The 15,369-nt window shown below is 38.6% G+C and overlaps 1 protein-coding gene across 1 annotated transcript; it reads left to right on the top strand.

The window, feature by feature from the left end:
• On the top strand, positions 1–8,357 carry lhx3 (LIM homeobox 3; the record flags this gene model as incomplete). Its single annotated transcript, XM_080509800.1, has 6 exons — positions 1–97; positions 2,316–2,487; positions 2,580–2,782; positions 5,328–5,479; positions 6,600–6,771; positions 7,924–8,357. The coding sequence occupies 6 exons, from the start codon at positions 1–3 to the stop codon at positions 8,355–8,357; spliced, it is 1,230 nt and encodes a 409-aa protein (XP_080365926.1).
• Between the last annotated feature and the right edge of the window lie 7,012 nt (positions 8,358–15,369).

The following is a 15,369-nucleotide window of genomic DNA, read 5'->3' as shown; positions in this document are numbered from 1 at the left end:
ATGGATGGACCTGCTGAGCGCAACTCTCCAAAAGAGGCACCGAAAGACGCTGAGATGCTTCTGGCTTTGCTGTCGCACAGTGAGGAGATACGGAAAGGTAGTAGTGTGGGGGGCATTTTTTTTTAGTTTTACGAGTTCGATTGCTTGTTCGCGTTGCATACGACTGCGTGTGAGTGTAATGACAAACAATGGTCGAGTAATAGGCCACCTTTTTAAAGATGTGGGGTCGGTTTCAGTCTGTTGAGCCTTTGTTAAAAGGCCATCAAATGTGCTATCCTTGGTGAAGGATGCTGCACAGCTGTTTCGTTTTGGAGACGTTGTCATGTCAGAATCGGTTTAAAACGACCGGAAATAAAAAAGGATGTGTTGGCTTGATGGCTCCAGGTTTCATTACTAGCTTTTACGCACCGGAGTTTTCTTTTTCCTTTTCTTCTTTTTTTTTTTTTACGTTTGACCTGCCTGAATGGTCATTTGAATTTTTGTGCACAGTTTGATTCCATTTCACTCAGATCCCTCACTGGTTGCATTTTGAGGTTGGCTGCGTGCATTTTATACCTATTTATACATGTTCGATAGTGCACAATCAATAAAAATAATTATTTTATCCAGTTTAATGTTTGTGATCACTGTAAGGATACGCGGGAAATCACAAATGATTGGCGTATATTTACTCCATCGTGTTATTGGGATGACGGATACATCCAAAATACATCTGAACTTTATGTATTTGCCTATTTATTTAATTGTAAATATCTGCACACATAATATTCCAACTGGGCCACAAGGTGAGCAAATTGCTTGGACAATGCGCTGGTCTGTGCCGTGAGACGAAAGGCCGCAGCTTTCTAGTTTTACAGAGCTCGATGAATTAATGATGACCTGGATACACCTGTTCTCCACGTTGCCGCCATCTCTCTTGTGCATCGCTTGCCGGTGATGCCAGCAGAAATGCTTCGTTAATGTTTCATGGACTGTCCACAGCAGGACAATGGGAATGCGATTCCTTGCACGGATGGAATATGAAGTGGTTGCAGCTTCCTTTAATTAGTAATAAAGACGCCTGATAAAGTCTCACCTGGCTTTGGAGGCTGAGTTGTTGTCCTCATTTTTATTCTTGTTAGTTTATTCTCAAACATATTTGACAGAAATTGTCAAAATACCTCGAAAGACGTGTTCACTGTGTGTTACATCACGTAGGCCTATTTGGACCTGACCTTGCGTAAATGTAGGCTGTTCCTTGTTGAAGCTGATTAAGAAGCAGATGTCTCAGTCTCAGTCTCTGATGTTTGATTTTTTTTGAAGACTTTGGCTCTGCGCAACAGGATTTATAGTCAGGATAGCTTTTAGTAGTTTACATGGAGGCTGTGCCGTCTTTGTTTTTGTTTTAAGTTATTTCCACACTCACACAAGATTAGTAAAACCTTTTTTTTAATAATCTCAGAATGAAAGCAGTTTTGCAGACTTTGTAATGAATGACAATTCATTTTAGATAATTGTATTGTATATAATTAATATGTCGGTTAAAAGTTGCATTTTAGGATAGTGGTTAAACTTTCCAACAATAACTTCCAATATTTAAAATATCAATACAATATGTTCACAAGGCAGATGTTCACAGTTTCACATTTTAGTCTCTTGTGTTTTTTGTTTGTTTGATTTTTTTTAATTACATGATATGAGAGCCGCTTTATGGATTCGATATCTTAGATTTTACGGACTTGATGAAATGTCAATACATCTCTGCATCTAGAAGACCCCGATAAATAACAATATTGGCAGCTCATGATAAGTTCAATATGCGGATAGTCGTGGCAGTCCTGTGAACTGAAACGGCATTCAAATTTTGTGAGATGTTTTAAAATGTCGATTCACACAGCGACAATATCCGTGCGTAAAAATCACTTTGCAGGTTATTGAAGGACGCAAGACTGATTGCAGTCAATGGCACAATCGATATATTTTTAATTTTAATTTTCCTTTCTCCAAAACAGCGTGTTTGTGTAATTATTTGATAAGAAAATATGTTAAAAGAAAATATAAACACTGACGCAAAATATTGAAACGGAAATAGACAATTTGCGGGTGAATTGAACAGTGGAACACAGCTCATAATGATGGCGTTTTCACGGCGCTGATCTGTAGTTCATCCGTAAAACACGATGTCTCCCGGTTGTCACTGTTGAATAATTAAACGACTGTGTCCATTAACGGGACAATTATTTGGAATTTGGCAGCTGTGCAAGCGGGTAAACTGTCGTCTGCGTCAACTTTTCGAAATGGCTGAATGTGCAGTGATTCCGCGTTGTCTCTTGCAGAGATCCCAGTCTGTGCAGGCTGCAATCAACACATCGTAGACCGCTTCATCCTGAAGGTGCTGGATCGCCACTGGCACGGCAAGTGCCTCAAGTGCAGCGACTGCCAGGCGCAACTGGCGGACAAGTGCTTCAGCAGGGGCGACAGCGTTTATTGCAAAGATGACTTCTTCAAGTGGGTAGCTTTTAAGTTGACTGTTCACCGTTGTGGTAATTATGACGTGAAAGAGTGCACTTACTGATGGAAACCGTGTGATTTCCCAAAAGGAGATTCGGAACCAAATGCGCAGCCTGTCAGCAGGGGATTCCGCCCACACAGGTGGTGAGGAGAGCGCAGGACTTCGTCTACCACCTGCACTGCTTCGCCTGTATCGTGTGCAAGAGGCAACTGGCGACAGGAGATGAATACTACCTGATGGAGGACAGCAGGCTGGTCTGCAAGGCCGACTACGAGACCGCCAAACAGAGAGGTGAGCTGCGGCTGCTGTTTCGCGTCGCTTCACGTTCAACATGCGCGTAAAGTTGCTTTTGACGCCATGATGAGGTCATCCGAAAATTCCCACACATCTGCACTTACTTGCTCCTTCGCCTGTAACAAAATCGATACTCAACTGATTTCAATAACTCTCTCTGTGTGTGTGTGTGTGTGTGTGTGTGTGTGTGTGTGTGTGTGTGTGTGTGTGTGTGTGTGTGTGTGTGTGTGTGTGTGTGTGTGTGTGTGTGTGTGTGTGTGTGTGTGTGTGTGTGTGTGTGTGTGTGTGTGTGTGTCACAAATTTCTCCATGCTGTCTGTTTTCACATTATAGGTGCAGCATTTCAATTGTAGCATTTAAAAAAAGCTCAAATTGGGGACATTTGTGTTGCTTACTGCTTTCAAAGTCTCAATCCTCGCGTTCATCTTACTTTTTTACTCTTATCCAATGACATTTACAGGGTTAAACTGTTAAAACATTTAAGTGAAATAAATAATCACTTCTCAAAACGCTGTTCATGGCATTATTCACTTTCGATTAAATTTACTTGTATATTTAGGTTGAAAACAGGTGTAAAGTAAATAATAGGTTAAAAACACCAAAGCACTGCTATTAAATACAAATGTAATGGTTTGCATGTTAGTTCAAATTGTAGTCATATAGAAATTTTAAATTTCAGTATAAAAAAACTACAAAAAGTACATTGAGAATCAAAGGTATCAGTAAAATTGCCCACTTGAAGAAAAAATGCTCACAGGTAGCCATAAATACCATAAATATTACTCTATCACAGTAATGTAACTATAGTTAATTCATTACTTTCATCACTATTATATTATTTAATAAATAATAATAATAATAATAAGTATTATTATTATTATTATTATTATTATTGTTATTATTATTATTATTATTATTATTATTATTATTATTATTATTATTATTATTATTATTATAGTTGTTGTTATTATTATTATTAATTAGGGAATAACAACATGCATGTTTGTTTTGTTTGTTTTATTTTCTGACCTACAATAATGCTTCACCTCAATTGTATAAATTCATTTAATTGCTGACCAAAAGTGTTAAATTAATCAAATGTGAACCTTCCAATGAATCCACAATTCTACAAAACCCAACTTTCAATTCCTGTTGTTGGTTGGGTTCACAATTCTTCTTTTTATTTGAACTGATATTGTATATTTTTTTCATTATTATTAACTGTAGTTGATTCATAATGGACGGCTGTGAAACTAAGTAGTAAAAATGAAAGTAGTTTGCCTTGCATCACATCAACTCCACTGAAAATCCCAGCATGCAGGCTCAGGCCCAGTTTTATCTCCCCATCTGTTTGTTTGAATTTACTGCGCCACACTACAGCGCAGATTTATGCGGCGAGTTAACACAAGTTTTCACAAAAAACACACACGTTTATTTTACTAATGACAGGGTGCAATTACTTGGGCAGCATTCATTTGGATGATGGTGTTTTTTGCTGTGCTGGCAAGCAGATGTGCAGACGCCATGCAATTATGCACACCAGTGCCAGATTAGGGTTTACAGGCATGAGAAAATTTATCCATTTGTGTAAAATGGTAAAGTGGTGTGTGAGTGTATAAATTGTAGAAGTTTTATGCAGTGAGCTGCTGTGTTGATGAGCTTCTACCAAGGATTTCCATGTTGCTCACCTGGATTTTCATTGGTTTGATTGTGTCTTCTGCTTTTTACCCTGTAACATTAAAATCAACAAGTCAATAAAATGGTAAATTAGTGAATGGTGCTGTACATAGAGATACAGGTGGATTTTTAGTGTTGCTGAGGCTTGATGCAATGGACAATGGTTGACACTTCTCATAATAACAATTGTTGTGTTTTGCCTCTTTGACACCATATTTGACGAAGTGCATTGTACAAATAAAGTTAGAGCAACCATTTATCCATAAAGTCATGTTTATTACATTAAACATGTATTGTTATATTCTCGGACATCAGTCCCAAGTAGTGCATGGAACGGGGAAAAAACCCAATGAATAACCTTTTCTAGCACTCAAGGAGAATATTTGTGTTCAATGAGGTACTTTGAAGACAAAACCCAAGTAATTTGCTGACAAATAAACCCTTCAACTTTAAAAAGCCATTAAAGAAAAACAGGTCAGGTATTATACTACAATAACACGATTACACTATTAGTGTGTGTTCTACAAAGGGTTAATATGTCATTCATTCATTCATTCATTCATGCATGCATGCATGCATTCATTCATGTTGTATATGTAGAGGAAGCTGCAAATTAACTTAGCAATTCATTAACAGGATATCTGTTGTTGTGATGCTTGTAAGGTATTTGTCAAATTAAAGGACAACATAACTATCAAATCAAGCAGACATTACATTATTGTCACACATTTCTTCACTATTTCATCACGGTGGATCTTATCATTTTGGCCCCCATGGATATAAAACCTGAACTCTGTCAATACTGTTGAATATTAACTTTGTCTGACTTTGTGTGTTGTTTTTGTTTTTGTTTCTCCATCCCACAGAAGCTGACTCAACGGCGAAAAGGCCACGAACAACCATCACCGCGAAACAGCTGGAAACCCTGAAAAACGCTTACAATAACTCCCCCAAGCCGGCCCGCCATGTCCGAGAGCAGCTATCATCAGAGACAGGCCTGGATATGCGTGTGGTGCAGGTACATTATAATCCATTAAAGGCTCTTCCATTAGTGTCCCGACTTCATTATCGGGAGACAATAGTCGCTGAACTGGCACAAGTGTGCTATGCGAATGTGTGTGTGTAGGTGTGTTCTGGGGGAATTTACGGCGAGATGGAGTAAAATGAAGTCCACATGAAAGTCAGCATGGTTTAAGTGCAAGCTCGTTAACAATGCTATGAGAGCCCCTCACATATTGTCTACTGCCGAGGAGCCTCACACTGGTTTCTCGGCGGCGGTCATATATATTGTTTTATTTGCAAGGACAAAAGTAGAGAGAGAGAAGCCACTAAAATGCTCCTCATTATTCAGTGAAAGGGAAGGGGTGAAAAGGGCCCACTCAGGGTGGAATATCATTAAAGAGAAGGTAGAACTGCTTCCTGTGCATGGGCCTGGGATGAATTAATTTTGTGTGCAAGATAAAATTCAGAAGGAATTAGACACTTTTATATTGGATTTTTTTTTTTTGCGAAATGAGATGACAACACACCAAATGCGTTGTGAATTTCATGTGTGTGTGAGCGCGCACACACACACACACACACACACACACACACACACACACACACACACACACACACACACACACACACACACACACACACAAATTACGTTGTATTGAAAGTGAATTCCAAAATTTCAGAATGATTTACGTCGTTGGCGGGCTAACCTGTCTGCTCTGCCGGGTGAGGACAACTTGTAGCTGTCGACAAGTTAATTAAATGCATGATAAATCTCATGTTGGTCCAAGGATTACTGTTCAGTGTCGCAACTCTTGGACTCGGAAAGGTTTGAAGTAGTGTCCAGACAGTCCTTAAACATTAATTTTAATGCTTTAAAGCCTAATGTGTGCAACTGCGAACAAGCACAAGCGTTTGATGTAGAAGGCTGTGTGAGAGAAGGAAAGAACTTTTTTTTTTTTTTTCCATTTGTTTATTTGTTGTATAATTCATATGGCTTTATTTAATGAGTTATGCTGCCACCGCAGCTTGCACTCACTATTTCCCAATGGAGGGCTCAGATTCTGCAGTTCAGCATATTACGGTTAAATCACCGCTTGCTTTGCTGATTCTGACACATTGTGTGTTTCAACCCGCAGGTTTGGTTTCAGAACCGACGAGCTAAAGAGAAACGGCTGAAGAAGGACGCCGGGCGGCAGAGATGGGGGCAGTACTTCCGTAATATGAAGAGGTCGCGAGGAAGCTCCAAATCTGACAAGGACAGCATCCAGGAGGAGGGCATGGACAGTGACGCAGAGGTGTCCTTCACAGGTGAGATTAATAAAAAAAAAGAAAAGAAAAGAAAAGAAAAGGCAGGGGCAACCACACCAACATCCAGAGATACACAGGTAATATCCAGATCATGGCAGGCTCAAGTGTTTCACTCACTGATATAAGAGCATAAAGAAGATTTAGAATCTACAGTGCTTTGTGCAATTGTCATTTTTCACGATTTTAAAGCAGAAATATGCAGATCCAACTTAGTAGAACCTGTAACATCTCATAATTAAGTATTCAAGAGCTTGAAATAAAAATGGGTGCATAGCCATCTGTTTTTCATCAATCGAGTTTCTGAAAATTAATTGAATGTATTACTATTATTTTTAAAACAATGACAAAAAATAGAATAATTTTTGCATGCAAAAAAAAGCTACAACAAAAAAAAATAATATATATATAAAATATGCACAAAACTTGAAGACATTAGTGTTTGTGGATTATTTCTTTGTTGTAGCAATACTTCTCTGCAGTAAATCTTATTCTATTGGGAAGTCTTCTGCATTTGTAAGGGTTAGCCACATAGCTGAACAATGTACAAAACATTCACATACTTCAGATTTGCCCAGATGAAGCATTGTTTGTTTATATCAATGAATAATTAGTCTAAATCAGATTTAAGGGATTGGAAGGTTATTTCACATTAAGTTGTGCGCGCACGTACATGTTCGTGTGTTTACTGGAGGATTTAGGAGTCTACATCATATTGCAGGGACGCACAGTGATGCAGCTTCTACTCTTACAGATGTGCCACAGTTGAAATACTGTAACTGCAGAAAGCTGCTAACATGTTAGCCAGCTGAGAGCTATGCTGCACAATCCCACTACAGCACCCCCACTGGCTTTCAGTTTTCTCTTTGCTGTGAAATAAATCTCATTTACTGCAATTTTGTTGTACATTTCACACATTATTTCCGACAAGGCAGGAATACTGGAAAAATAAATGTTTCTTGTTTATGTTGTATTCTCAGGGATATTCGTACCATTTACTTTTTTTACTTTAAATTACCGGAAACCAGGAATTGTCAAAACTCCATCGAAATTAATGATTTCCACAGTATACACAGAGACTCCTGCATGGTATGAAAACATGTTTTTAGCAGAAACTGTCAATCAGCTTCTTCATCTTCCTCTTCTTGTAAACAGACGAACCGCCCATGTCGGACCTCAGCCACACTAACGGCATCTACAGCAGCCTGAGCGAGTCCTCTCCAGCCATGGGGGGCCGGCAAGGAGGCAACGGCCACAACTCTTTCCCCCTGGAGCACGGCGTACTGCCGTCTCAGGACCAGTTCCATGACATGCGCTCCAACAGCCCCTACGGCCTCCCGCAGTCACCCGGGTCGCTTCAGGCACTGCCCAGACACCAGCCTCTCATCTCCAGCCTCGTCTACCCCGACTCCGGCCTTTCTATCATGGCCCAGGGTGGCGGCCCCGGGATCAACGCCGCCGGGAGGGTCTCCATGGGGGCGGCCAACGGCCCCAGCTCGGACCTGTCCACCGGCAGCAGTGGTGGATACCCAGACTTCCCTGCCAGTCCGGCCTCGTGGTTAGATGAGGTGGACCACGGCCAGTTTTGATTGGTCAAGAACAAGAAACCTGACCTGACACTTTTATTTTTACTTTTAACTCTCTTGGGGTTTTTTTTTTTGTTTTGGTTTTTTTGTGTGTCTTCTGTCGGGTGGATTTCAAAACTTGGGGAATAGTCACACAGGACAGTGACTGTGTGAAGGAGTAGAATCTCTCCAAAACCGACATTTTGATTCATTCAGTACATCTGAACTGAGTGGAAAGCAAGGATGAACATTAAAAGCACTTGGCTGATTAATTGTTCTTCAGTAGTAAGACTGTACGCAAAGCAAGGAAGTTCTCTCTATAGGCTCTTTTAGAATAATGTAGAGACCACAGAATTGGACGGAAATAAAAAGTTTAGACATCAAGTCATTTGCATTTTCACCAACAGTCCCTTTGTTAACTACAGCTGCAGATTTCAATTCGACATTCAGAATCTTTAAATGTCTGGTTGTTGCCAAATGTCTATATATAAATATATAATGGTTTATCATTGTGGAGACTTTATTTTTATACAAACCTCTTCTTGAACATGAATAAGAGCACGGACATGAGGACTTTGTACATTCTTGACCAGGGAATTAGGGGGAAAACAATGTAGATGTTGTCTTAAAGGGTACCAAGGGGTCCAATAACTTCTATGCATTTGTGTGTTCTCAGATGTATCTTGTTCGTTTTGTTCTACCGCAAACGGCCCCATGGACGAACTGTAGCACCCGGGGGTCTGATGTATATGTTTGTTTATGTGGAAAATGTTTTATGTCTTATTTATTCCTGCTGGTAATGAAAATGATGATGATGATGATGATTCCTAATTAAATGACAGGACTTTAATAAATTTGTCACCTAAATGAAAATGGGAGTTTGATCCTTTTTGATTAGGTCCAAACAAGTAATGGTCATTGTGAAAAAGCATTCAAGTCCCACCTTTCCAGAACTCTTTTCATTTTCAGAGAAAGGAAACAAGGTAGTCATCTTGTTCATTTGTTTAATATGCATGCAGCGTATATTTATGTTGCATTTATGGCACGTCGCTGCACTTCTGCTGAAACCAGAGTGCGCCTGCTGTTCTGCCTGTGTGTGCAAATTGAGCATCTGGCTAACTACCAACACTGTATCAGGGGTTCAACAGCCCTTTAGTGGAGAAATTTGATGCAGTCAACTCATCAATTCAGAGATTACTGGGCCTTGTTTGCCCAAATGCCCCTATGGGAAAGGAATCTCCAATCCATTATCCAAGAAGGGATCAAGTGCCCCTTGTGAATTTCCTCATTTGTTTAGTTATTCAACGTCAGGCTCAATTAAATAGATTAAATGGTAAATGTGTATGTGTGTGTGTGTGTGTGTGTGTGTGTGTGTGTGTGTGTGTGTGTGAGGGCGTGCATGTCTCGGTGCATCTAGTTGGATGTTTATGTAATTTCTTTTTCTAATGGTTTAGGACATGTGAGTATGGAAACACCCCATGCATAGCTTCAACTACAGCCTATATAATTTGAAATTAATTTCTATCATTTCAAACTCATCATTTATTTATCTTAATATTCAACCCTTTAAAACCATGACCTCCCAAATGGTGGGCAGCTGGAATCCATAAACAACAACATAAAACAATGCACTTATTTAAAATTATTAACATTTTCAAATATCAAATTTCAGTTATCAAATATAAAACACACAAACTTCATGTAGGAGAATAAATAGGCCATTTTTAGAGATCAAAATAGAACAACTCCATGTTCAACAAAATGAAATACCAAATATCTAAACTTGTCGATTACACTCCACTTAGCAGTGCTATGCTACTGTATGCAGCCCATGCTCACGCACACAAACTGCATGATAAATGAAAACAGAGTTAACAGAGATTACCTGAATAAAGCTTACAAACAACAGCCAGATTTGTTTTTGTCTTCCTTGGTGTTTATAGGAGGAAAGTTGATTTAACAACTCAATCCACATAAGATTGACCTATTCTCACAGATGTGCTCCTGTATCATCCACTGAGACTCAGTGAAGTAAAAAAAAGTACACTTTTTCAACTTTTTTTAATGGAACAAAGTTTCTTTTATTGTTTTGCCCCCCAAAATAGTTTTGTTAATAAAAATTACAAAAAATAAAATCCCTTCCATTCGTTAAAATATGACATTGAATTATTTTTGAGATGCAACTTTTTCCCGCCTTTATTGAGGTCCAAAACATAGTCTTGCTCTTATTGACCTATATTATATTTGACTGTGACTTTTGAGATTTATTCAACCCACCCTGAATGAAAATAAATTCTAATTTTGCCTAACCAGAAAGTGAACATAAGCACTGAATCGTTTTGACTGTTATCTTCTAAAAGCTAATGATCGCAACTTTTGCATGTTAATGAAAGCCCATTACATTTACACCATGCATTACAGCATTATTTGTATGTGATTGATGTTGTTTAAATGGCAACATTTCAAACTGAAGTTGTCAGAAAATGTGAAATAAGAGATTTAATTAAAGAAATATCAGAAATGAGAGGACGTTAAACAAGCTAAACTTTTTTCAACACGCAGAAAAAGTCACAACTTACTGCAGACAAAAGAACCGTGGCAGTTCTATAGATATTAAAAAATCACTGTGTTAAGCAGCTCATTCTTCCATAGTTTAAATTATTGTTGAACTTCTCTTTAACAGTTTAAGTGGATGTTGAATTCAGCCCAAATCAAAGTGAATTCATGGTTCTGTTGTGAAGTCTTACAACACGTACATGCAGCATTGAGCTGTAATGGAAACATGCAGACATTAACCATCATCCAGTGACACAGACAGGAGTTGTAGTGAATTATGAATTTATCTAAAAGATTAGGTAACACAATGATGAAGATGACCGGGCGTGTCAGGAGAGGAAAATCTGGTCGCAAAGTGTTCACATGATTCCCACGCTTACGTTTTTGTACGATAGCTTAAGTTATTGTTTAAATCCTTCTCAAAGTCAGTGCTACGGTGGTGTGCTTTCTTTTCATTATAACTTCTTGTGAGAAAAATTATCTTGGGAAAACTCATCCTGCCTGAAGCTCTCCACCATCGCTCCCATACACTTTGGAAACTGCTTCTTTAAGTAAAAGCTGCATGCCAGCAGTGTGTATATAAGTGTGTCCACGCCGAATTGTTCACCTTTATATGCAGCTTTGTAAAATACAAAAAAAAAAAGGTAAAGGATCCATTTACTTTTTGTTTGGGAGTGCAACCCCTCCAACTTCTTTCAACATTAAAAGCTGCATGTCCGGCTCCTCAGGTTCCACAAAACAAGAAAAGGAACACCCGGGTGGATATTCAGCTGGATCCGTCCAGCTGATTGGCAGGTATCATTGTTGCCTCGCACAGGGAACCGGCGCGTAACATGAGCCAAACTGTGTTTGGCAGGATTGTGAGGGGGTGAGAGTGAAGAGTCAAAAGCTGTGTTAATCTTCCACAACACTCACTTTGGCTTTTTTTTTTTTTTTTTTTTATAACTTGGTTGCTTGTATTTGTGTTTGTTGCAGACAAGAAGTACAGAGTCAACAAGTTGTTTATTGTGGCTCTTGTTTATGTGAGTGACGACATGATTTTAACAATAGGGCACCTGTGTGATGCTGGCATTTCTTTATAAGAAAACAAAAACCTACAAGTGTTTATGTTCTGTGGAAAATCCCTCTTTTCCTTCACCCTCATTTCTCACAGCAGGTGTGAGAGTTTTCTGACCGAGGCATGAACTCTTCCAAGAAAACCTGAGATTAGCTCGCCACACTCAACCAGATTAAGGTGGAAATCCACCGTATTCTGAGTAAAGAATTAGATTAAGTCAGGTATGCAATTTGACAGATGAGTTTTATGAGACCGGTTGACTGACACAGAAAGGAGGTTTTTATAGAGATGTTGAAGTCAATCATTGAATTGGATCACAGTAAACGGTGGGAAAACTGTGTGAGAAATAACATTATTATCATTTACACAGGCATGTGATAAAAGTTGCTAACTTTATAAAAAGATGGAAATGTCATGTTTTTAGACTATATCAAAAAACTCAATAAAACTAAGTGTTTCAAAGGGACGTTTCCTGCTTATTTACTGAATTTGCTTTGTTTTCATTCAACTTAAAGGCCACATGAAATGTTCCAGCAAATAGTTTTTAGTAAAGAAAGGAGGGATGCTGCCTTAAAAAACAATGTCTCCATGTTACATTTGGAGATATTCCCCTTACTCTTTTATTCAACATCATCGTAATAATCCTGTTTAATTTGAAGAAAGTGAAAGTTTTGTACAGCTTGTAAAGATCAAGGACTGCCAAAAAGCAGATAGAGACAAAATGTTCTGCAAATAATAGTTATCTGGCCCATTAAATAGGATGGGCATGAGGCTGGCTTCTTCTTATCTTCTTAATGGATTCCAGCTATAAAAGTGAATTTTATGTAAGAGATTGAAAAAAAAAAAACATTTCCATGCGTTAACTTCAGAAAGTATATTTCACACCCAGATTTCCATATTTTCCGGTCAAACAAGACTACAAACAGGATCAAAGAACACATTGCTGAACAGATATCTCAGTATGCATGAGTTTTCATCCTTTTATTTTGTCTTTGGCTGAAACTGTAATATATGAGTTCAGGCTTTATAAATGACACCTCAGAGATAAAAAAAAAATAAAAAGATAAAAAATACAGTCTCGATAAAGTCACGACTGCTAGCAGTATGACAACAGTGTTTTATGAATTACAAGGTGTAGAATATGAATTCCCAATGACTGTTAAGGTGGCCCATTGCTTTGCAGCTACTGTTAAACTGTTGCTTTTAAACTGTCCTTTCTCCAAAGGACTCCCGGCCTGGCAGAGGGCCTGTTGTCTCCTCAAATGGAGACACACACACACACACACACACACACACACACACACACACACACACACACACACACACACACACACAAAGCCCCCCCCCGTGCCCCATGTCAGATGGCGCTGAGTAAATCAGGCCTGACAATAACACCTCCCTTGGGTCCCACACATCACAGCTACAATTCAGACCTAATGGAGCAGCAACAGAGGGGTGTGTGTGTGTGTGTGTGTGTGTGTGTGTGTGTGTGTGTGTGTGTGTGTGTGTGTGTGTGTGTGTGTGTGTGTGTGCGCGCGTGCAAATGTATGCATGGGAGAACCGGCGTTGCTCCTTTATATTTTGGGCCCTCTGAAGGAGGGGAAGGATGAGGGTATGAGGGAGATCGAGGAGAAACAGGAGGAGGGGGAGGAGCACAGTGGATTAACTGTTACAGATATCAATCAATTAACGCAAGGTGTTAATTGAATACGATTATGGGAGCTTTGTAGTAAAGGTCCTGTGAATTAAAGAGCAGGTGGGTTTGTTAAGAGGTATCAAAAGGGAAGTTTACAGGAGCAGTTGGAGTATATGATTGTAAAATTGTATTTGGAGATTTTTTTTTTTAAAGAAATTAGAGCATACTTTAAAACTTAATATGTTCAGAAGCTAAAACGACAAGACAAATCCAAAAGACAAAGCCAGAAGTAGTCTTCATGATCCACACACACACACACACACACACACACACACACACACACACACACACACACACACACACACACACACACACACACACACACACACACACACACACACACACACACACACACAAACAAACAATCTGCAAACACAGCACCCACCCCAGCATGATACTTTTGTTCATGCTGTAGATTAATGGCGCCAGCAGCAGCATTAGAGCAATCTAACTAATCAACACGGTCATTAGCGTGTGTTTTCACTGACAACTTTAATCAAATCCATCACAGCTCCAAACCCCCCATTACGCCGCAAGCTGCATAATTATTTCTTCATTTCATTCTTAGACAGGAATGCAATATCCTGTAATCTGTCTGCAATAGTTGACTAAAATGCATTCGGGAACATTCATATTAGAAACGTATTGGCTCATGTATCACTCCGTTCGTCCTCTCACTGATGGAGTTTAGATGTTTGTCATTTTTAAAGCAATCATCAAAGCACTTTATATGGGCATTGACCAGTGAGCAAGTACATGAGACTCATACTAATTTTCATATGGGATTTTCTTGGGTTACAGAATTAACAATGTCATATTTGGGTTAATGACAAAAAAATGGTTTAGCCACATTAACTAATTAAAGCATCAGGTTTCATGTGTTTTGATCATATTATGATAAGATAGGTACAGAATAGAGTAGCATGTCTTAATTGTATTCATGTCTTCAAGGTATAATGATACAAGAACATAGAATCAGATATATAAAATACTAGCACGCACCAACAATATGCAATGTTTGATGTAAATGTAGCTTATAGGCAGAGACTGTTTATGAGTGTTAGCTATAATAGCCCTCTTGAGTCATTGATCACAATGTGAGTTAAGTCTGGGGATTTTTTTTTAAACTATAAAAATATTTTACAATTTTTTAATTTATTTTTTTAAGTTCAGAGTTTGTTGAAACTGGATCTCAGGGGATGCTTTTTCTCCAGGATCTTTTTTTTTATTTTCATGAGAAATTGCGTAAAAAAAAAAAAATAGGTAGTGCTATTCATTATTTCATTAAAATGCCCATTTTAATAGTTAATGGGTTATAAGTGGAATGAAGACATAAAATAAGTTTTGGTGCAAAATGCTAAATATGACAAACTCCTATTTTACATGATCTAATTTATTTAATTTGCCTATCTTTGTACAACCGTTCGGCTATATCTAATGATTAAAAAAAAAAATCAAAGAGGCAAGTCTCTCTTTAACTCTGATTTATTTGGCCTACTGTACATTTATTAATATTTCTGTGGAGCCACTCTCCAATCAAGTCATCATCTGCACATGAATTGTATTTTATAGGTAGTAAATCTTCCATTTGCACTGTTTTAATTCATACAATGGAGCAGTGATGGTGGTCAGAAGCTGCTCTGGAGTCAAAACTTGCAGATGATGGAGGGAAAAAAAATGTCTCGTTTCTTTTCCTGCTCGAATTCACCTCCTTCTTACTGTTGTCT

The sequence above is a fragment of the Blennius ocellaris genome, assembly GCF_963422515.1.
Source record: "Blennius ocellaris genome assembly, chromosome: 15".
In the NCBI taxonomy this organism is placed as follows: domain Eukaryota; kingdom Metazoa; phylum Chordata; class Actinopteri; order Blenniiformes; family Blenniidae; genus Blennius; species Blennius ocellaris.
The sequence above is the reverse complement of the archived record's forward strand: the minus strand, read 5'-3'. Positions and strand labels throughout refer to the sequence as shown.